Raw genomic sequence first — 22,860 nt, forward strand, 5'->3', positions numbered from 1 at the left:
GGTTTCAAAACATAGCGGTTTCAGGCTCCTAAAATGCCGGATCCGTCTGGACAAAACGCTGATACGATACAAAATTTTTGCGTATACAGCTAAACGCATCTCTGTATGGATGGGCTCACAATGACAGATTTTGCAACTGTCACATTCAGTCTAAAAACTAAAATAACATTTATAACACAACTCTATGAATATAATCATACAAATTTAAAAAACACTGTCATGTTTAAAAAAAAAAAAAAAAAAAAAGGATATTAGGATATTAATCAACATAAGCCAAGCACATGACATATAGGATTTCTGTGGTAAAGTAATCAAGGTCAAGCTGTACATTATTAATTTACATTTAAACCCTGTTTCCATCGCAGGAACTTTCCCCAGGATCTAGAGACTTTGGGGTGGTACTCGGTGTGTTTCCACTGCAGGAACCAGGGTCTAAATGAAGTTCCAGGTAAAAATTCTCCCCTCAAAATGTCCCTGCTCGAGAGGTAGTACTTTTTCAAAGTTCAGAAAATTTCGGGGCTGGGACTTGGGCGCTGAACATGCTGGTTGGTTGAGTTCACGCAGCATTTTGATTGGTTGACTCCACGCAGCATTTTATTTCAACCACCATTTTTTAAAGTCTGTTGCGGTGCGTGCAGTATGAGTTGTTCAAATCGACAATGGAGTTTAAAAACACGACCAATGGACCGACGACGAGCTTCAGGCTTTATTAAGCTTATATGCTGAGGACGAAATCCAGCAGGAACTGGAAAGCCACACGCAGTCCTACATCACCGGACTTATCTTCACAGTATTTTAAACCACTATGGAAACGCAGACAGCAACAGGTCTGGGGGGAAAAAGTTCCTGGGACAAATTGTTCCGGGTAATTTTGGTGGAAACGAGGCTCTACATTTAATAGCAGACACTTTTATCCAAAGCTACTTACAAATGAGAAGAACAATAGAAGCAATCAAACCAACAATAGGGCAACAATGAGTGCTGTGACTAGTCCCAGTTAGTCTAGCACAGCACACATAGCAAGTTTTTTTTTAATAGATATATAGAATAGTAAGTATTAATACTATTGGGTCAAGTGTTAACGAAAAAGATGCGTCTTCATTTTTTTTCTTGAAAATGGCTAAAAACTCAGCAGCTCGGGTTGAGTTAAGCAGGTCATTCCACCAGCAGGGAACAGTACAGGTAAAGGTTTGTGAGAGTGCTTTTGTACCTCTTATGGATGGTACCACAAGTCGGTGTTCACTTGCAGAATGCAAGCGGCAATTTGCAACCAGGTCAAGTTTATGAGGAGAGGTGTGACATGTGCTCTCTTCGGCTCATTAAAGACCACTCTTGTTGCAGCAGTCTGGATCATTTGCAGAGGATTGACAATACATGCTGGAAGCCCTGCGAAGACAGCAAAGTCCAGTCTGGATAGAACAAGAGCTTGGACAAGTTGTGTAGCAAGCTCTGATAGGAAGGGCCTGATCTTCCTAATGTTGTAGATGGCAAATCTGCAGGACCGGGCAGTTCTAGCAATGTGGTCTGTGAAGTTTAACTGGAGATGGAAAAGAGAAGTGGTCCAAGCACTGAGCCCTGAGGCACCCCAGTAGTTGTGACCTCACCCCTCCACCACACCCTAAAGGAGAGGTAAGACTTGAACCATTGGAGTGTTGTTCCTGAGATTCCCTTCGTCATGAGGATTGACAGGAGGACCTGGCGGTTTTCACCCAAAAATGAAAATTCTGTCATTAATCACTTACCCTCATGCCATTCCAAACCCGTAGGACCTTCGCTCATCTTCGGAACACAAATTAGGATATTTTTGATGAAATCCGAAAGCTCTCTGACTCCTCCATAAACAGCAATTTAATTACCACTGTCAAGGCCCAGAAAGGTACTAAAGACATCGTTATAATAGTCCATGTTACTGCAGTGGTTCAACCTTAATTTTATGAAGTGACGAGAATACTTTTTGTGCGCAAAAACAAATCGACTTAATTCAACAATCTCTTCTTGTCTATGTCAGTCTCCTACGCAGTCGACGTAGTAAGCACAGTGCAGCGCTTCTGTGTTTACCTCAGAATGCAGACACCAATATTACACCTGTTTAACTACGGGTGATGCTCTGTGCAGCCATTTTGGATTCTGAAGTCAGGGTTGTTGCACTTCCCTTGATTTTGCCAATCGCATCTCTGAATTGAGGGGGGTTCCAGTTAACAGTTCCTACTGGGAACTTGGGATTTTCCACTTCTGAGGACAGAAGGAACACACCACACTGCATCAAGTCAATGTGTGCAATTTGTACTTCTTTCATCTTGAGCTATTCCAGAGGCTTTGTGTGTCCCAGGTCCAAATGGTCCTGAGCCAGAATCTCAAGCAACAGAAGAAGTTTCAGAGGATGAAGAGGTCGCACTTTATATTTGGTGTCTTTAACAACTACTATACCTACATGAAAAAATGTTGATGTTGTATTGTAACACTTCTGTTGCTATTGAGGTGGATATGGGTATGGTTAGGTTTAAGGGTTGGTTAAGGGGTAAGGAAAGGGTCAACAGTGTAATTATAGAAATACAGAAATTAATTACATGGAGGTAATTTTTTAAAATTTAAGCGCAATATAAAAAATGTATGTACACATTAAGTGCAGTGCATCAGGCAACAAGGTAACAGTACGTTTTTTCGCACAGCTGCAGAATTCTTCCACCTGGCCCTAAGTAACCCAGAGATGACGAGCTGACACACACATAGACCATTTACCTTCAGTCATTTACTCTGTAAGTTTCATTTAAGTGTCTTTCTGTTTTTATTTCTCCAGATAAGGTGCTTGTTCACTGTACACACTGGTGTCAGTCGCTTTGCTACACTTGTTATGGCTTAACCTGTTAACTGCCACCCCTTTTTTGAGCATTAATCTGAACTTAAATGGTTGTAACTGATGAATGCTTTGGAATAGAGCTAAAGTTGGCCTATTTTTAAAGAAGACACTCCACAGATTACTGCAGAATTCATTAAAGCATAATTCAAAAAATGATAGTGCAAAGTTTGTTTACTGTAAAGCAAATGTACTGAACTAAATTTTATTTCATACAAATATATATTTTATAAAATAATTTGTACTCTAAAATTGCTAGAAAATCAAAGTCAAATGTCAAGTTGATATCACAAAACTTGAGCCCGCTAAAAGGTTTTAAAGTACAGTTTCCATTGTACTGTAATGTACAATTTCAAAATGGTTTTCAGAATTCATTTTGAACGTTTAAGCTTTCGAATGATACCCAATCAGGCATAACATTATGACCACCTTCCTAATATTGTGTTGGTCTCCGTTTTGCTGCCAAAACAGCCCTGACTCATGGAGGCATGGACTCCACTAGACCCCTGAAGGTGTGCTGTGGTATCTGGCACCAAGATGTTAGCAGCAGATCCTTTAAGTCCTGTAAGTTTTGAGGTGGGGCCTCCATGGATCTGACTTGTTTGTTCAGCACATCCCACAGATACTCGATTGGATTGAGATCTGGGGAATTTGGAGGCCAAGTCAACACCTCAAACTCACTGTTGTGCTCCTCAAACCATTCCTAAACCATTTTTGCTTTGTGGCAGGGCGCATTATCCTGCTGAAAGAGGCCACAGCCACCAGGGAATACTGTTTCCATGAAAGGGTGTACATGGTCTGCAACAATGCTTAGGTAGGTGGTACGTGTCAAAGTAACATCCACATGTATGGCAGGACCCAAGGTTTCCCAGCAGAACATTGCCCAAAGCATCACACTGCATCCACCGGCTTGCCTTCTTCCCATAGTGCATCCTAATGCCATGTGTTCTCCAGGTAAGAGACGCATACGCATACTGCCATCCACGTGATGTAAAAGAAAATGTGATTCATCAGACCAGGTCACCCTCTTCCATTGCTCCGTGGTCCAGTTCTGATGCTCATGTGCCCACTGTTGGCGCTTTCGGTGGTGGACAGGGGTCAGCATGGGCACCCTGACTGGTCTGCAGCTATGCAGCCCCATACGCAACAAACCAAAGGACCTATAGTATAGACCACACGGCCCAGACTTCACTCCCCACGTGCATCAATGAGCCTTGGCCGCCCGTTACCCTGTCGCCGATTCACCACTCTTCCTTCCTTGGAGCACTTTTGATAGATACTGACCACTGCAGACTGGGAACACCCCACAAGAGCTGCAGTTTTGGAGATGCTCTGACCCAGTCGTCTAGCCATCACAATTTGGCCCTTGTCAAACTCACTCAAATCCTTACGCTTGCCCATTTTTCCTGCTTCCAACACATCAACTTTGAGGACAAAATGTTCACTTGCTGCCTAATATATCCCACCCACTAACAGGTGCTGTGATGAAGAGATAAAATCAGTGTTATTCACTTCACCTGTCAGTGCTCATAATGTTATGCCTGATTGGTGTATATACTGACAGTTAACAGGCTATCTCATGGTCTATCAGAATATTAATGTTACACCAGCCATTGACCATGAGATGCAAACATAAATCAAGAGGAGACTAATTTACCCCAACCCAGGGTTCTTGTGCAGCTGATTAACCTTAACTTGACTCTATCCACTGAAGCAGCGGAAGGCCAAGGACATTAGACCTGGAATACGGAAGTACACCTGTACCATTATACAGTACTAGAGAGTGTCAACTGAGTATAAATGAATGCGAATAAATGGGTGTCTTTCACTCAGTGTCCGTTATTGACAATAACCCCAGATGGCCATTTCCATTCATACTGCCCCTATCTACCAAAAAAGAAATCTAATATAACATTTTACATTCATCTATCTCAAATTATGCCACCTGCCATGCTTGCTCTCAGGCACTGAGTTCTGGATACAAACACCAAGATTAATTACTCCGGAGGAAAATGAGTCAGGAAAGACATCGCTGAAGGAACATGCACTGTCCCAAGCCTTTCACCAGTCATTTTACTATGCTGAGCCAAAAGCAGACCAGAAAAAATATAATAAAACTTAAACCTTCCATGCATTTTGTATTAAAAGTTGTCATCTCTCAACACGAGATCAGCTGAAGAAGATCTGGCATTAGTCATTGATCTGAGATGATGATGTTAGTTGTAGATATTGTTGTTCTTTGATTGTATTTTTGGAAGATGTTTTACAATATATGGCTGATAAGCATTCTGACAAAAGCAGCATGTCAGCAACCAGCTGAGCAGGAAAATATGGATTTACTGAGAAAAAAGGTGTACATTTTAAAAGTATAAGCAACATGATGGATGGTATATTTCAGAGGAAGATTACAAAAGACGAGATGAAAGCGTGTCAATATTAGAACACATCAATTTTTCATCTTTAACTGTGACATTTTAAAAACATATATAAACAAGTGTAAAAATTCACTTTCTTCTGTCGTAAACCCTCTTCAGGTTTAAAGGTGCTCAAAACACGTGTCACTACAACCAGTGCACAAATGTGCCTTCGATTGTTTTGGGATTCACTTGTAAGCAGCTTTCTCTTTCAATTACCCACACTTCACTTCATTCATCTGAAAATAAATACAGTACCAGTCAAAAGTTAGGACACACCTACTCAATCTTTACTATTAATCTAAAATGTGTCATGAAAACTATCAAACTGAAATATGGCAATTATGTAGTTAAATCTTTCATATCGTCTAGATTCCACGTGTGCTGCTTTTCCTTCACTATCCGTTCCAACTCACCCATTTCATTTTATTTTTTACATTTGAACAAAGATGTTTAGTTTTGTAAAGAGATTCATACATAGGCACAATTTATTGTTGTCTATAAAACTAATTTCAAGCAGTTAAGCAGAAGCCTTTCGATCAAAAGGTTTTTTAAAGATCATGAGAAACATTTCAGTCAAGTGTGTCCAAATCTACAACACTGACATTCTCACTTTAAAAAATCTGTTCTGTAAAAGTTTGTAATAAGCATAAGTAATATTGCAATGGTTTGGATCTGTGCATGAGAAACTGATTATCCTTATAAATAATTATGAACTTACAATGGGAGTAGTAAACTGGCACATAAAATTGATAACATCTGCTTGATATTGTAGTAAGTTTAAAGCAAACACTGGTTCCATGTCAAAGTTGCCCTCTCCACACAGTCAAACATACAACGAACAGTTGGCATTACTGATGGAACAACATTTTTCTCTATACATCTCATACAAAAATAAAAAAAATGTCATTGTTCCAATCTCTTTTTCTTTTTGACTCCATATTGCACAGAGGTAGTGGCTATTAAGGTAAAAGGGAGGTGACCTAAAAATTGAAACCAAAAACTGCATCTTTTTTTTTTTTTTTTTTAGAAAATGTATCTTTTGTTCTTGTGATGTTTTGTGACCAGAAGAATTGTAAAAGAACAAAATATAATACTGCAATCACATACAAAAGTAGTCCTTCATTTTTGTACATTTTATACAGTGTTAACACTTAATCATTGATTTTCTTCATGTTTTCTTTTTTTCTTCTTTTTTCTTTTTCTCAAAAAGGCAAATGGTATTTTCCATGTATGGACCGAACTGATGGCCGGTCTAAGCCAGCGGGTCCACCAGCGGCTCCTCGTCGCCCCGTGACAGCAGCTCCTTCTTCTCATCTGTACTGGCCAGGGAATTGCGGCTGTTGTGCGCTCCCATGTACAGAGTAGCATACACGGGATTCGTGAAGTTGGTCGGCTACAAAAGACACAGGTTGGAAATATATGGGATTATACATATCTAATTCAGTCATGAAACTCTAGAGGGCACAGGCTAATAGGTCCTTTACAGTCTTACTAGTCTTACTATAGGTCCTTTACTTTATTACTAGTCCGGCAAAATTAACGCGTTAATGAATATGATTATTTTTTTTACATTTTAACTTGTTAAAAATATTTAACGCAATTAATGCAGGATCCACATTTTCTGCCATCCTTTAGCTACATTATATGATCATGCTCTTATTCATGCAAATGCTTTCAAACCATTCAAGCGCAACAAGACACCAAAGAGAACACAGTGTGGTACTGGTGCGATGTCTGTGAATCTCCTGTCTGTCTGACAGACACACACACGACTTGTGTTCACAGAAAGCCGCTTCAGACAGCGTGCGGCCGCGTTGAGTTCTCTTTTGCACTTGAAGGGACAAAAAAACACATTTTGTCGAGTATCCTCGTAAGTACAGTCTTAAATGAGTTAAATAAAGTTTCAAATGAACACAAAGAGTTGTGAAAAAATAGGATGCAGATCCGCATCATGTGCTTCAGGTCTTAAAGTGACAGCAGCCTAATAAACCTGCTATAGTCCGTCATTAATGTAAATCAAAGGACACAAAAAAAAAAAAAGAAAATCACTCACTGCTCTTAATTGAATAACTTTTGCAGCTTTAAAGGGTTAGTTCACCCAAAAATGAAAATTCTGTCATTAATCACTCACCCTCATGTCGTTCCACACCCGTAAGACCTTCGTTCATCTTCGGAACACAAATTAAGATATTTTTGATAAAATCCGATGGCTCGTGAGGCCTCCATTGACAGCAAGATATTTACACTTTTAGATGCCCAGAAAGCTACTAAAGATGTATTTAAAACAGTTCATGTGACTACAGTGGTTCAACCTTAATGTTATGAAGCGACGAGAATACTTTTTGTGCGGCAAAAAAACAAAATAAAGACTTTATTCAACAATATCTAGTGATAGGCGATTTCAAAACACTGCTTCATGAAGCTTCGAAGCTTTATGAATCTTTTGTTTCGAATCAGTGGTATGGAGCATATATCAAACTGCCAAAGTCACGCCCCCCCAGTGGTGAACCATTGAAATTTCGAAACTCTTTTGACGTAACAAAGCCTTTTTTACTGAAATCACGTGACTTTGGCAGTTTGATACACGCTCCGAACCACTGATTCGAAACAAAAGATTCAGAAAGCTTCAAAGCTTCATGAAGCAGTGTTTTGAAATCACCCATCACTAGATATTGTTGAATAAAGTCGTTATTTTGTTTTTTTGGTGCACAAAAAAGTATTCTCGTCACTTCATAACATTAAGGTTGAACCACTGTAGTCACATGAACTGTTGTAAATATGTCTTTAGTAGCTTTCTGGACATCTGAAAGTGTTAATTATCTTGCTGGCAATGAAGACCTCACTGAGCCATCGGATTTTATCAAAAATATCTTAATTTGTGTTCAGAAGAAGAACAAAGGTCTTACGGGTGTCGAACGACATGAGGGTGAGTAATTAATGACAGAATTTTTATTTTTGGGTGAACTAACCCTTTAATAACAATTAATCTATGTTTTAATCTAAATTATGCAGTGAAAACTGTGAAGTGATAACTGCTTTGATTCTGGATATTTCCTTTCTGTTAGATCAAATATTTAAAATATACTGTCTTTATGTTGCTTCTACATTAATTTGAGTTAATACAATATAAAAACATATTTAAAAATTTAATGTAAGGTGTGATTAATCATGATTAATTACAGAAATATGTGCAATTAATTCGTTTTTTTTTTTTTTTTTTTAAATCGATTGACAGCACTAATTATTACCACATGGCAAAAGCTGATTGGCCTGTGCTCATTCTGCAGCCAATGAGACTGATTGCTGAAAATTTAAATAGTCTAGTTCAGTGTTTACTGTAGGCTAGTCCTCTGAACCCCTCCACCTCCCCAGCTCCATCTGCCTAGACCTGCTACAGGATTTATGGTCTATTCACGTCTATGCCTTCTGGACAGTGAACTCAACTCAGGGGAAACACCCCCTGACAGTGATTTTGAGGTGGCCAAAAAAAAACTGTAATACTGTCCAATATTAATACAATTTAACAGAACTGTTTTCTATGTGAATATATAGTAAAATGTAATTTAGCTGAATTTTCAGCATCATTACTCCAGTGTCACATGGTCCTTCAGAAATCATTCTAATATGCTGATTTGCTGCTCAAAAAACATTATTATTATTATCAATGTTGAAAACAGTTGCACTGCTTCATATTTTTGTGACGCATTTTATTTTTCACATTTTTTTGATGAATAGAAAGTTCAAAAGAACAGCATTTATTTGAAATAGAATTCCTTAACCAATTTAATACATCCTTGCTGAATGAAAAAAAAAAATTCTTGCGTCTGTGTCGGCTTCATCAAAATGTGACTTTATGCTTAAAACAAGAAACAAATATCTGTCAGTGGAGTCTTTTTTCAGACTTCACTGGCAGACATTTGTTCTTGTTTTTAAGCAAAAACTCATTCATTTAAGCACATGGTCTAAAGCGCATGGTGTAAGTGCACTTAGGGCGTGTCCAAATCCACTTTTGCTAGCTTAACGACACATGGTCTACAAGGGTTGTCCTAAAAGGGATTCTCTTAATGAGTCATGGGTGTGTTTTGGGTGTAACATGCAATAAACCAATCAGAGTTTCATCTCCCATTCCCTTTAAAAGCCAGGTGCGCTTGCGCTATGGCGGATTAGCTATTTACATGGTGGAATTTGCAAGTGGAAAAACTGAACGCTTCTCTAGTGAGGAAATGGATCTGGATTACAATTACAATGTAAAAGTGTGAGCAGACCATCTATGGGACAAGCCGGATTCCACCAAAGCATTTTTATCTTTATGCACACAATAATAATCTTTTACACTGTAATCCTTTTATTTTTACTATTTGGCATGTTTGTGTGCTTCTGCGCTTCCCAGTGTGTGTAACAAGCAGAGTGTACGCACGTTGTGCACCTGCCTATAGGTGCATATTACTAATGCGCTCTTTAAATAACAAAAAACTACTGCACCATTGACTTTAGACCAGGTTTCATTTGGTCAATGGCGCAGTCATTTTCAGTTGCCTAAAAATAGCAACACGCTAACAATGCACCTGAACACACCTCGTTTTCAGACCAGCACACCCATGGGCGAACAATTGGCGAACAAGTGCATTTGCTATTTAAAGAATGTGGCGCAGGACGTGAAAATGATAACTGCGTCGGGCTGAAACTAGCAAAAAACACTTGCGTCGCACCTGGTGCTGCATTGCACCGGGTGTATGATAAGGCCCAAAATATTTTAATTGATTTTGCTTCTCAAGTACATGTACCTTGACTTAAGAATTTGATATTTGAATTGGAAAACAAGACAATGATACTTAGTAAGTCTAGGACTAATGGAGTTGTGCAATAAAGTATGTAAATCTGCAGTTTGCTCTGTCTTACTTTGTCGGGATCCAGTGTGAAGTCAGCGTCCAGCAGTTCTCCAACGTCATCATCTTGCTCTCCTTCATAAATTTTATAGGCTGGGTTCCCGATCTCAACATTCATAGCGCCATTTGTCATTCTCTGATGTTGAAAGCCTTTGGCTCTGCAGATATACAACATACAGTTGAAGTCACAGGAAATGAGGCTGTGAGGTCAGTATTACACTGTACAAAGCAGCACAGGCAGAGATATGGCCACAACACAGAGGGATGCCACTAACAGTCACTGGAACAACCTACAACACCATCATAAACCCAGCGCTTACCAACATTAACTGTTTATCTGGACAATTTTGATCCTTTTTGCTTGTAATCACATTTTAGGTCAACCAGCATAGCGAATTATTATTATTTTTTAAGGTATAATTATAATGTACCTATAAAAAAAGGGTTGGGCTGTATGACCGTTGGACAGCTGGTAGAGATTTTACTCTATACCTTTTATACAGCAGTAAATAAATTTGCATTTATTTCAATTTAAACTATAAAGCGACTCTACAGTAGGGGCTGAACGATGGAAGAATGTCCCCCATTGACTACCATAGTAGGAAAAAATATACTATGGTAGTCAATCTGCTTGGTTACAAACATTCTTCCAAATATCTTCCTTTGTGTTCAGCAGAACAAAGAAATTTATACAGGTTTGGAACAACTTGAGGGTGAGTAAATGATGACAGAATTTTAATTTTTTGGGTGAACTATCACTTTAAGCACATTGAATACCCTCGTTATCTTGATAAACACTGGGTTTTGAATATGGCACATGTTCAACAGATCTGTTTCAACTAATGCAGTCCTGCTGAGAACCAATCTTAGAGAAACATACTGTACTGTATTACAGTGGGACGGTTATGACTCTGTTGAAAACAATACGATTGGTTCTCACAGTGTAACACAATTGGATCTATTTCTTTATTTTCAGTACCAGATTACCACCTTCTCCTCTGAACAAGGGACAAACCACTTGTAAGGTTTAGTCAGGTGGTTTGACAGAGGTATGACAGAAAGAGATCGGGTGAGACCATGAAGACAACAAGAACACCACAATTCTCCAAACCAGCAAGAAAGATGGACAGAATGGCAGAAAGACAAAATAAAGACATAATGGACAAAGACCGTTACCGCGGTCGTTTGGAGTGGGATTTGCCAAGCCTACAGAAAAGAGCAGATGCGGTTTACCAAGAAAGAAGGAGAGAAAAGAGGTGTTTTTGGGATGGGAAGTTTCTTGTATTTCAAATTCTCAACAGTACAACAATTTACAGAGAAGTTCACTGTAATATACTCACCCTCTCATTCGTTTTCTGTACCATAATACTGCTCCTCCAATCAGCAACACCAGCAGTATCAGCAAAATCAATGGAATAACTATTGAAGCTGTTCCTAAAAGAAATACACATTATCATTACTATTAAGCATTATTGAGATTTGGGGGAATGTTTAACAAAACCCTTACCAGTATTGCCCTCTATTGGCCTAACATGTTTTTACTAGTTGTCGAACTAAAAATAGACTTACGGCCACTGGATTCAGCATTTCCAGTGGGGGCAGGATTATCACAGCGATGACCCTCCCATCCAAGAGGACACCTACATGAGGCAGAGAAATTGAACATTTACATTTATATATAGTCAGAGGCTATTTGCACTAAGTGAAAATAGAGGTATTTTCTTCGTACTAAGTGTACATAGTTGTTAGATGCTATTTATACTAAGTGCAAATGGTGTCAAATACTATTTGCACCTCAGTGTATTGTAGTCTATTATAAAACAGTATGCAGTAACAACATATTAAGTATATATTATGTTTATTAAAATAATAAATGGACGCTGTTTTATTGGGGCATTACTTGTCCCTGTCCCTAAAGCCCTCCCCTACACTTACTCCTAAACCCTACCCATTAACACTTTATTCTCACTATTTAACATCCATCGGGCACTTTATTTCCACTTTTCAAATATTTTCTTAATTTTTATTTAAAATAAATGCCTCTCCGAGCCAATATGCAATGGGAAAAGGGAGAAGAATGAGTTTGGAAACAGACAGATTTGAACTCGTGTTGGTTACGTCAAAAACTAACACCAACCGCCTTACTCTCCACGGCACTGCTCCTGTTATCAGATGTGTTTCTATTGTAATTAGTGGGCAGAGTTTGTGTAAATAGTCTCTGCCATCAAGTTGGGCTATTTGCACTTAGTGTAAATAGGCATTTATGGAAGTATAAAGTAGAGCTTGATTCATAGCAAATGGAAATCATCGGTACAGGTAGTACAGGTTTAATGTTGTTACTAAACCCTCACATAGTTATAGTACCTTGAGGAGCTAAATGGAGAAGTTCTTGAAAAGGCTCTTTATTTTCTTAATGTAATGTGGTCCACACACCAAGCATTTGATTACACCTGCAGGCATCAACTATGTGAGCTACAGTATGCCCAAGATAGAGGTGATGATATTTTAAACAATTTGGTGAGCTGGGAAAGAATAAGGGCCTGAGCATCGACCCTTGTGGTACCCCAGTGAAAACAGCTGATGGTGAGGAATGAGAACCTATCCAAGTTACATGTAGCATACATACTCATACATACAGGTAGCATACAAACCAGGAAAACACTGGCATTGAAAAGCCAGTTCCTGCTGGTCTGGAAGTCAGAATAGCGTCAGACAAATGATTTACTGTGCCAACTCGATTGGAGAACAGAAAGCAACATCAACAGAATGACCAGTTTTGTAGCCTGACTGACAGAAGCCATGCAACAGAGCTTTAGCTGAATGAATGAATGAATGAATGGGAGATTTGAGGTTTCATACATTAGTTGTCTCAAAATTTGATTTCTTGTTGGAGTATTGGGATTATGCATGCTTTTATCATCTGAAGGAACTGCAGAGTGCATAAAATCATTTGGTGTAGAGGTAGGGGATATGATTGCATGTACAAGTGGTACCATTGGGTATGCTGTGCTGTTATTAATTAAAACTAAATTTACTAAAAGAATTTTGTAAATTACAATAAAGCTGAAATAAAATAAAATAAAAATATTAGATGGAACAAAAATAGAAATGTTGTCTTTAAGTTTAAGTTGAAGTTGTCACGTTTCCGCCCACTGCTGCTTCCTTCCACTCCCCACAAGAGGTCTCCGTTTCACCATTAAGACTTTTTCATTGCACACATACAGTCACTTCACTCTGGACTACATTTCCCACAATTCCCCAGCTAGGCACTGATCACATTCACACCTGTTTCCCATCAGGAACCCTTTATAAGCTGCACTCCCACTGACACACGTTGCTGAGTATTGTTTTGGCTTTCGTTTGTATCCTGTTGTTTTCCATGTTGTTGGCTTATTTCCTAGTAGATGTCTTTCCATGTTCTGCCTTGCCTATCTGTGTTTTTGACCCTGGACTCACTCTTTGTTTTTGCTCGTTTGCTGCCTGCCCTGACCATTGCCTGTATTTTTGACTACTCCTTGCCTTGCCTCTTCTTATTCTGTTTGCTGGTGTTTGACATCCTGCCTGTTTGACTTCGCTCTCCTTTAATAAAGCTTGCTTTTGGATTTACCACCCTTTAGTCTTGATCGCCATCGTTACAGAAGTACTAAAATTACTAAACCTAAAACTGGAATAAAAATAAATTAAAGCTAAATAGAAATATATATATATATATATATATATATATATATATATAATAAATAAAAATGACTAAAAATTAGGATGTTAAAAAAAGATATATAATAATAATAATAATGACTAAAACTGACTAAAACTTAAACAAATTAAAATGAAAAAAAAAAAAAAAAGATATATAAATAATACTAAAATGACACTGCTTACTTGCACTGCGGGAGGTTTGTGGTGCTGAGAGAGCACTGGCCATTAGCACAGTATCCTTCACATGTATAACAGCTTGGCTGGATTCTGCCAGTGGTACACCTACAACACATGAAGTAGACACATTATATAGCTTCACTTAAGTACTGTAATATTCAGTAAAAAAAAAAAAAAAACCTGGAAAAAACATGATGAACATGAAAGTTTCCATCAAGATAAGTTTCAGGAAAGAAAAACTGCTGCAATGCAAAAAAAGTGTTATTACAGTCAACATGAAATTACATTCACAACTCATTTAACAGCAATAATGAGAAAAACTGAACTTTCAAGGGAAGTTGATTTTAACCAATGGGAAATGTCTCAATTTGACAGGGGAAGAAAGGGATGTATTGTTATATATATGTTAGAGGGGAGGCATTGAAAAGTAAGAGAGTGATGTCAGTTCCAGTGGTAATTCGCTTTTCTGAGCATCAAATCTATCCAGTGATATCAGCAATAGACACTGAACAAGAAAGCCTTGTTGCAGATGAGCGAAGAGATGTAGGATGCTCTTTTGGGCCTGTTCATTGTATTATATAGTGTATGGGTGTGTATGGGGTATGTATTATATAGTGTATGGGTGTGTATGGGGTATGTATTATATAGTGTATGGGTGTGTATGGGGTATGTATTATATAGTGTATGGCCAATAGCCTACATTGGCCAAAAGAGTGTTGCAGGGATGATGTATTTTTGAAGGCCAAAACCTGAAAATTAGTTGCATTTTAGCACATCTGGTTCCATCGTCCTGAAGTCAATTGGTTTTTTGATTTATATGCCTGAAATAAGGTCTCTGGTGAAAACAAACTCAAGTTATTTTCACATTTAATTCTAAAACATAAAATACATCTGTATAACTTTTATTTGTCTTGAAAAAGGCGGTTGCTAACAAGTGTCTAAATGGGTCTACAGAGGTTGTCGGAGACATTAAACATCATCGGACGAACAGGTAAACTCATACTCGTCGTTTTCACAGCCTCGTTGTGTTTATAATTGCGCTCTTGCAAACTCTTCTAACTCAAACTTTCAGGGAAAATGTTTTTTAAATAAAGACTGAAAGAGTGTCAGAAGCTTAATGGTGGTGACGCTGAAGTTGCATGACCGTGGTATAGTTTGTTTATAGCCTACGTTTAGCTTTTTACTTCTGCCGACTGTATTTAGGCTTCAGAATTCACAAAAGCTGTGTTCATTTGTGAAGATTATAATGATAAACAAAAGTAAGAATCATAAACTTTTGTTGGTCACAGAGCTTAATTCCTGCAAAAATTCAAAAGCCAATGGAAAAATCCAATTGGGTTTTTGTTGAGGGAACCAGTGTGATGCGAACTAAAGGTTTAGCCTGTCATCACTGCAGTGATCTATAGTCATTAAGGTGTGATCATAAAGGGCTTCATAAAAGGCCACACAAAAGGGTCAGTTTTAATGCTATGTAGCCCCAACATATGGAGGTTCTAGTTGTATATGTGTACTAAAGTATGAGATTGTGTACCTGCATGTAACGTCTCCATGAGGCTGGTAGATGTTGGTGGGAATACACTTGCCATCACGGCAATAGTGACATTTGTCTACTTCACAGTTGTTTCCGATGAAGCGTGGAGGGCAACGGCATTGTCTCGACCCATCGCTGGACTGCATGCATGTCCCACCATGATCACAGAATCCATCACATGTCCCTGGTTAAGGGTAGAGAAGACCGTTTAATATTCCACTTCAACTCTATTAATCTCTTCATCATGACTTGAGGATCACCTTCAGACCTTGCTAATGCATTGATCCCACAGTAAATTCACTTGTCAATTAACCAATGTGCACTGTAAGAAAGAAATCAGTAATGCTTTATTCCATGCAACCAGCGCTTGACATTAACACCCGCCAACCCGCCAAATGCGGGTGTATTTCAGCAGTGGTGTGTAACGCAGTCACTCCTACTAGCCACTTTCGATTCATATCAATACTGAAATATCTGAAACTCTTCCAATACTCATTTTCTGCAGAATAGATACAAGATACCAGCTGCGCTTTCTCTCTCTCTCTCATCTCTCCGACACAGCGAGTTGACACACAAACCCGCCTGCCCTTTTTCATTTGCACCGCTTTCATTTGCACTGGATGAATATTGTTGGTGTTATAGGGCTTGAATTTCGGTGTGGGATTGTGCATAATTTTACTTATTCCTGCAGATTTTGTGCTCACACCCAAAGTGAGCGCACCGCCTCTCAGTACTAAATTGAGTTCTTTTTTTGATGCTTTTTGAGCTTAAACAGTCAAATACACACAAAATAATGTCAAAATGCCGGTCTTGATGAGGATTCACGTAAACACAGTCAGTTATGTTTTAAGAGAATGCAAAGAGTTGAGGAAGAAAACGCATATGTAACAGTATAATGGATCCGTGCGTCAGGTCTTAAAGTGACAGCAGCCTAATATACCTGCTGCCAAATTATGAAATAATATTAAAAATATCTATATGGCAGTTTTTAATTTTCCCCATGGTATCAATGTAAAAATTGTGGCCAGTGAAAATGCTGAGTAACTTTGGAAAACCACTAGCCACAGTGGCTGGTGAGCAAAAAACTTAATGTCAAGCCCTGCATGCAACTAACCCTAACTCTATACTAAGTACATGTTGTAAATAAATATTACTCAGTACCCAAATGTGTAATTACACTGTAACAAGGACAACTTAAAATAAAGTGCAACCAAAAAACCTGTTGAAAAAATGAAAAAGGCACTGGTCATTTTCTAGCAGGACATTATTCTTTAAGTTTACGGACATTTCCCTTAACCCAAACCACAATTCAATGCATGATTCAAAATATGGGTAAAACACCTGTGAAACATCAATACACTCTTAAAAATAAAGGTTTCAAAAGGGGGTTTTCACAGTGATGCCATAAAAGAACCATTTTTGATTCCCAAAAGAACCATTCAGTGAACAGTTCTTAAAAGAATTTGTTTTTCTTAGTGTGAAGAACCTTTTTTCACTATAAAGAACCTTTTGTGGAGTGGAAAGTTTCCATGGATGTTAAAGGTTCTTCAGGAAACCATCAATGCCAATAAAGAACCTTTAGTTTTATTAACACAGTACATTGGGCCCATTTTTACAGACTTTTTTTTAGAGTGTGTGGCTTTAAAATAAATCATCTGTCCAATGGAAAAGTTCGGAAAAGCCTCAACAAAAACAGTATTCAAAAACATCTACAGTTTGCTGTATACAGTGACAAATGAAAACACCTGCTAAAAAAATTAATACAGATCATGTCAAACATGGCAAAATTAATTTAATACAGCTACTTGACTAAAATAACAACGAACAAGATGCATTTGAGATTTATGTTAAAACCAGATGTAAAAGGCTTAATCACTTGTGATCAATTCACCTGAGAAGGATGTTTATAACAGGTGTAAACAGGGCCTTGAGGCAGTATAACATAAGACACACGTGTTGAACATTTCGAGTTCTCATGAAAACTCATTTTATCTCCACATCCAGTCAGTACAGCTGTAGTACTTACGATATTGGCACTGGTCACCCAGGAAGTCTGCCACGCAGCTGCAGGTGGGCTGGTTTCCACGGTTAACTGTGCAGTTTCCTCCGTTCTTACAGTAGTTCTCACATGTGCGCTGGTTACAGTTGGGTCCTGTGAAGCCTGCCAGACAACGGCAAGTCGGAGCTCCTAAAAAACATGACAGACAAGTTATGTTAGTTTTAAAAATATTTTAACAACATAACATACCTCCAGGAAGTCACTAATGTGTTGTCTCTACAGAAAGCGGTCTACTGTATGCCCCTTTTATGCTAATTTAAAGGTTCCTGATTTTGTTTTGTCATCTCCTACAACAGGTTTACATGCATCCAAGGACAAAAACACATCAGCACTTTTCTCACTGTGTCTGAAATGGTTCGATCAAGGATTCGGTCTCTCTAAGCCCCTCCTTTCTGAGAGCTGCTCTGCTCTGTTTGGTCAGATGGCCCAGTGTGTTGTGATTGGTCGACCAGTTACAGTGCATGTCAGAAACCAAACGCTCATTATCATATCTGAATTTCAGCTCTTCCTCAGCTCTTGATACACAGTGATACGAACAGTAGCGATGGCATCGGTTTTACCTGTATCAATCTCATCAAAGTGGATTTGCTTTGGCAGCAGAAAAGAGCGTCTTCTCGACATGAACAACACGAACCAAACTCTTCCAGTCTCAGATACAACTACAGTGTTTGAGGGCGGGGCAAAGTAGACACTGTTCAGCCAATGAAGACCACAGACTGACATTATGCAAATATGTTACAAACCTATGTAGGTTCAGCAGGAAGTAAGACTAGAATTACTGCGTTTCAGGCAGTTCAGAATGGCTTCTTTCTTTTGAGAGACAAAAACTCCATTTATCTGCACTTTGATCTTTGAGAACTTTTTACAATCACAAACAGCTCTATTACACACTACATGAAAGGTAATACCTCAAAAAGCATAACAGGGGCACTTTAAAGCCCATATAATGTGTGAGTTTTTGTGGTCTTGTACCTGTGGGCGATGCGGTGCAGGTTCCTCCGTTCTGGCAGTAGTCTCTGCACTGGTTTAGCTCACATCTCTCTCCTCCATAGTTGGGCTGACAGCGGCACTTGGGTTGTTTTCTGGCATTCAGGACACAAGTACCACCATTAAGACACAGCAGACTGCAAGTGCCAGTCGGAGCTGAGGGATGATAAAGAAACAGATAAACAGTATTAACTCTTATTATAAACGTTCAAGTCGAAAAGCCATTTTATTTCCTTAATGTGACATTTTTGAGTAAAACTGGAATAAAAGAAGACCAGAATAAAATGTACAATGAGACTAAATTTTAAGCAATTTTTATGGTGAAAAGTGGGCATACATACCAGAATTAAGATGCAACAATAAATCATTAACACAATGACAAGAAATCTAAATAAATCTGGATAATTTTGGTCAAATTTTGACTTGCATGATATAATTCTTCAGTACAGTATAGGGAGGAGAACTTCAAAATCCACCTAGACAAACCTGGAGCAGCTGAATTCCTAGTCCTTCTGGAGATCTTACAATAGAGCAAACCCTTGCCCTAGTCCTCATCCTTACCCATAACACATTTCTCACATTTCTCTGACCACTTCTTTTCCAGGTTTCTGTCACTTTCCTTTCATTTTCTCCACTGCCTGGACTACTACAATGCCCTTTTTGCTGGTATTCCAGCCAATACAAGACAATACAGATCAGCCAGAAAGTGTCTTTAATCTACTTTATTTTCAACCAGAAACCAAGGCACCTGCAACAGCGACTCTTCTCAAGCTATATTTACAGTGGAAATTATGTGCATGGCATGTATGGGAAATATGATTACCGTTTTATTTCCAAATGGATTAGACTAGTGTCACTCTGGACCTTATGTGTCCTAACTTCTGTTTCTGTTACTGCTTTATCAATACTGACACTGAGAACAAATCTTTAACTGAATTGAGATGAATGACAGACGCCTTTGTCTTCTGTAGAGCTGCTTTATAGCTGAATCGACTTTGTTTCATAATTGATGAATTTTGCAACATCGACAATGTTATTGAACTGAACCAAATCAACATTGAACTGGCTCGAGTTGAATAACGACACCATCGTCTTCTGTAGAGCTGCTTATACTAGAATTGAACTGATTTCACAACTGATGAACTTTACAACTATTGAACTCCACTCAGTAACAGCCTTTGATATGTTTCACTTGAAAAATGGGCCTCACAACAGGAGAGGTGAAAAAAACTGAGCTCGAAAAAGAGCCCTGCCCTCCACTATCACGTAGCGCGCACACACCAGGGTCGGAAATTATCAGGGACTTGGGGCAAAAAATGCCACCAAAATTAATAAAAATGCTTCCAAACTAAGATATGGTACAAAAAAGTCTACCTGTAAGTTCTTGTTTTGAATATTTATAAGCAATATCACACAAGCAAAAGTGCTGTTTTCCCGAATATCCGCACGTTTGTGTCACATATATGTTTTATTTTAGTTTTCATTGTGTTGTGTTTCTAGTCAGCTTCTCAGTCTGCTTGCGCTGCCCTGGAGGCTTCCTGTTCTGAGAAGCCACCCCTTCGTCAGCCTCGAGGACTGCCAGCCCCCCCACCCCCATGGACTTATAAGGTGCGAGGACCTGCCTTCCGGGAGGGGGGTAATGTCACATGTATGTTCTGTTTTCATTCAGCTCCTCAGCCCGCTCCAGAATCCCTTCCAGTGAGTAATCTTCCTGAGTGCGCTCCAGTGTCAGCTACAGTCCCTGAGTCCGCTCCAGTGTTGCCTCCAGTCCCTGAGTCCATTCCAGTGTCAGCTACAGTCTCTGAGTCCGCTCCAGTGTTGGCTACAGCCCTTGAGTCTGCTCCAGTGTCACCTCCAGCCCTTGAGTCCACTCCAGTGTTGCCTCCAGCCCCTAAGTCCACTCCAGTGTTGGCTACAGCCCGAGTCCACAACAGTGTTGGCTACAGCCCGAGTCCGCTCCAGTGTCGGCTACAGTCTCCGAGTCCGCTCCAGTGTCGGCTACAGCCCTTGAGTCTGCTCCAGTGTTGCCTCCAGCCCCTGAGTCCACTCCAGTGTCGCCTCCAGCCCCTGAGTCCGCTCCAGTGTCGCCTCCAGCCCCTGAGTCCGCTCCAGTGTTGGCTAGTCTCTGAGTCCGCTCCAGTTTCGGCTCCAGCCCTTGAGTCTGCTCCAGTGTCGCCTCCAGGGCCTGAGTCCGCTCCAGTGTTGCCTCCAGCCCCTGAGTCCATGTGCGCCCTGAGGCACACATGTTGACTCCAGCCCCTGACCAGAGTCCAGTGACTGCTCCAGCCCATGAGCCTGCTCCAGAGTCCGTTCCAGCCCATGTGTCCGCTCCAGCCCATGAGCCCACTCCAAAGACCGCTCCTGTTCACAACCCCATAGTTCTTCCCAAGGGGGAGGAACGTCCCTGGCCAAGCTCTCGTAGCAAGGCCACGGAGGCTGATCCTCCCTGGCTCCCTGAACTGCCCTGGAGGCTTCCTGTTCTGCAAAGCCACCCCCTCTTCAGCCTCCAGGGCGCCCACCCCCCATGTCACAACAGCTTCTCAGTCTGTTAATTAGTTCAGTCCTTCTCCGTTCTCTCGCTGTTTGTTTCTATGGTTTCTAATTGATTGTGTTAGTTCGGTTCAGGTGTGTCTTGTTAATTAGCTCCTCAGTTCTCTGTCTATTTAAGCCCTAGGTTTCAGTTCCTGGTTCCTGGTTCTGCATTGTTTGTCGTGAGGTGGTTGTTTCTTTCTCCTGTATATTCCTGTGAGTTTCAATTAAAGACTGTTTCAAGCATCCCTTGCCTTTGTGAGCTATCTAATACAGCTGCCTGAGACAGTTTGCAAATGTGATACTGATTTTATACAACAATTCAATAAACAATAAGTTCTGGTTAAAGAGATAGAATGTTTATAAATAGACTATAATGAGCGTAACATGCAATAACATTAGCATATTGTGCCAGTCATAGAGCACCATAGCCTCCCATTGACTATGTCATTAGATATCAGTGACCATTCAGTGAAAACCACATGAAATTTCTGCATTAATTTCCCATTTTAAGTGTTTTGCAAGGCCACAGCTGTACTGTATACTCACAGACAGGGGACTGTGTCGGGGTCGGCACCTCCACACAGGTGCCATTGTCCAGTGTTCTGCCATTGGGACACGTGCAGACTGGGCCGCTGGGGCTGAGCAGACACAACCACTCACACTTCTTCCTGTCACATGGGTTGGTCACTAAAATACAAAACAATAATGTGTACATGGTACATTTATTTTAAATGATTCAACTGACCATAAATACATATGTCCATTAACAGTTAATCAAATCATGTTATCTAAATTTCTCCCATCCATCCATCCATCCATCCACACAAAATAAAGCGTGAGTCTGGTTACATCCGTTGTTTGACAGATTTCAGCCCAGACTTACTCTCTGGCTGTTTGTATGGGTGGTACAGGACCAGATCTGTAGCATGGTTCATTCCTGTGGTCAGATGCTCTACTAAACTCTTGCCAAACTTGTTGACGCGGAAGACAAAGTTGTTGTGGTAGGTCACACCATATATGAAATCCTCAAAGATGTCGATGCTGAAAGGGTGGTGCAAATCTGTGTGTGTGCGCAGAGAGAGAAAAAAATACTTAATGTCGTTATTTTATAGCTCAGTTTTTAGAAAAGCACATTCAAACTTTAGTGATACATTAAGTGATGCATCAGTGAATACTTTTTTCCCCAGCCCTATTATACAGCTATATCCTCTTATTCTGGCAACGGAATGTACGTATATGTTATGTTATGTGAGATGAGCTGTTGAAGTGAATGACTCAACTGTTTTTAAGGCTGGTAACAGCTATAACCGGATCTGTGCCATTCAGTCTGACGCTCCCAATAACCGAGAGTTTAGCATCAGCCCAGTACAGACGCTCATTGAAGTAATCCACAGCTAGACCTGGCAAACAAACACAACAGAAGTCATGTTACGGGTGTTACAGGTGCTTGAATCAGTGTGTGTGGTGTTTGATTCATATGATGTCTGACCTGTGGGCCACTGGATGTTTTCATGCACCAGCGTCTCTCTCATGGTCCCGTCCATAGCGGCTGTCTCAATCTTAGGGTGGTTTCCCCAGTCGGCCCAGTACATGGTGCTTCAAGAAACAATTGTTAACATAGTTTTAATGCAAAGCCAAACACGTATTGAGTGTTAACCCTAATTATGAACAGTATAATTAGCAAATACCACTAAAGGATGTGTTTAAGACACTAGTCTGTC

At 39.7% G+C, this 22,860-nt stretch overlaps 1 protein-coding gene across 4 annotated transcripts in view; it reads right to left on the bottom strand.

The window, feature by feature from the left end:
- Positions 1–5,171: 5,171 nt before the first annotated feature.
- The window catches only part of lrp1aa (low density lipoprotein receptor-related protein 1Aa), a 177,184-nt gene continuing 159,495 nt past the window's right edge, over positions 5,172–22,860 (bottom strand). For 3 of the 4 annotated variants that reach the window (XM_051912126.1, XM_051912128.1, XM_051912127.1), the window contains 13 exons: positions 22,629–22,735; positions 22,420–22,539; positions 22,023–22,199; positions 21,686–21,826; positions 18,593–18,763; positions 17,588–17,749; positions 15,562–15,745; positions 14,037–14,135; positions 11,727–11,797; positions 11,498–11,591; positions 11,334–11,363; positions 10,171–10,315; positions 5,172–6,664 (listed from right to left, as the gene is read on the bottom strand). In XM_051912126.1, the coding sequence (XP_051768086.1) occupies positions 6,524–6,664; positions 10,171–10,315; positions 11,334–11,363; positions 11,498–11,591; positions 11,727–11,797; positions 14,037–14,135; positions 15,562–15,745; positions 17,588–17,749; positions 18,593–18,763; positions 21,686–21,826; positions 22,023–22,199; positions 22,420–22,539; positions 22,629–22,735 (1,642 nt within the window). In that variant the 3' untranslated portion in view covers positions 5,172–6,523. The remainder of the gene's footprint in view (positions 6,665–10,170; positions 10,316–11,333; positions 11,364–11,497; positions 11,592–11,726; positions 11,798–14,036; positions 14,136–15,561; positions 15,746–17,587; positions 17,750–18,592; positions 18,764–21,685; positions 21,827–22,022; positions 22,200–22,419; positions 22,540–22,628; positions 22,736–22,860) is intronic. The other variant, XM_051912129.1, reaches the window with a different exon arrangement.

This window comes from Ctenopharyngodon idella, chromosome 11 (assembly GCF_019924925.1).
Source record: "Ctenopharyngodon idella isolate HZGC_01 chromosome 11, HZGC01, whole genome shotgun sequence".
Lineage (NCBI taxonomy): Eukaryota > Metazoa > Chordata > Actinopteri > Cypriniformes > Xenocyprididae > Ctenopharyngodon > Ctenopharyngodon idella.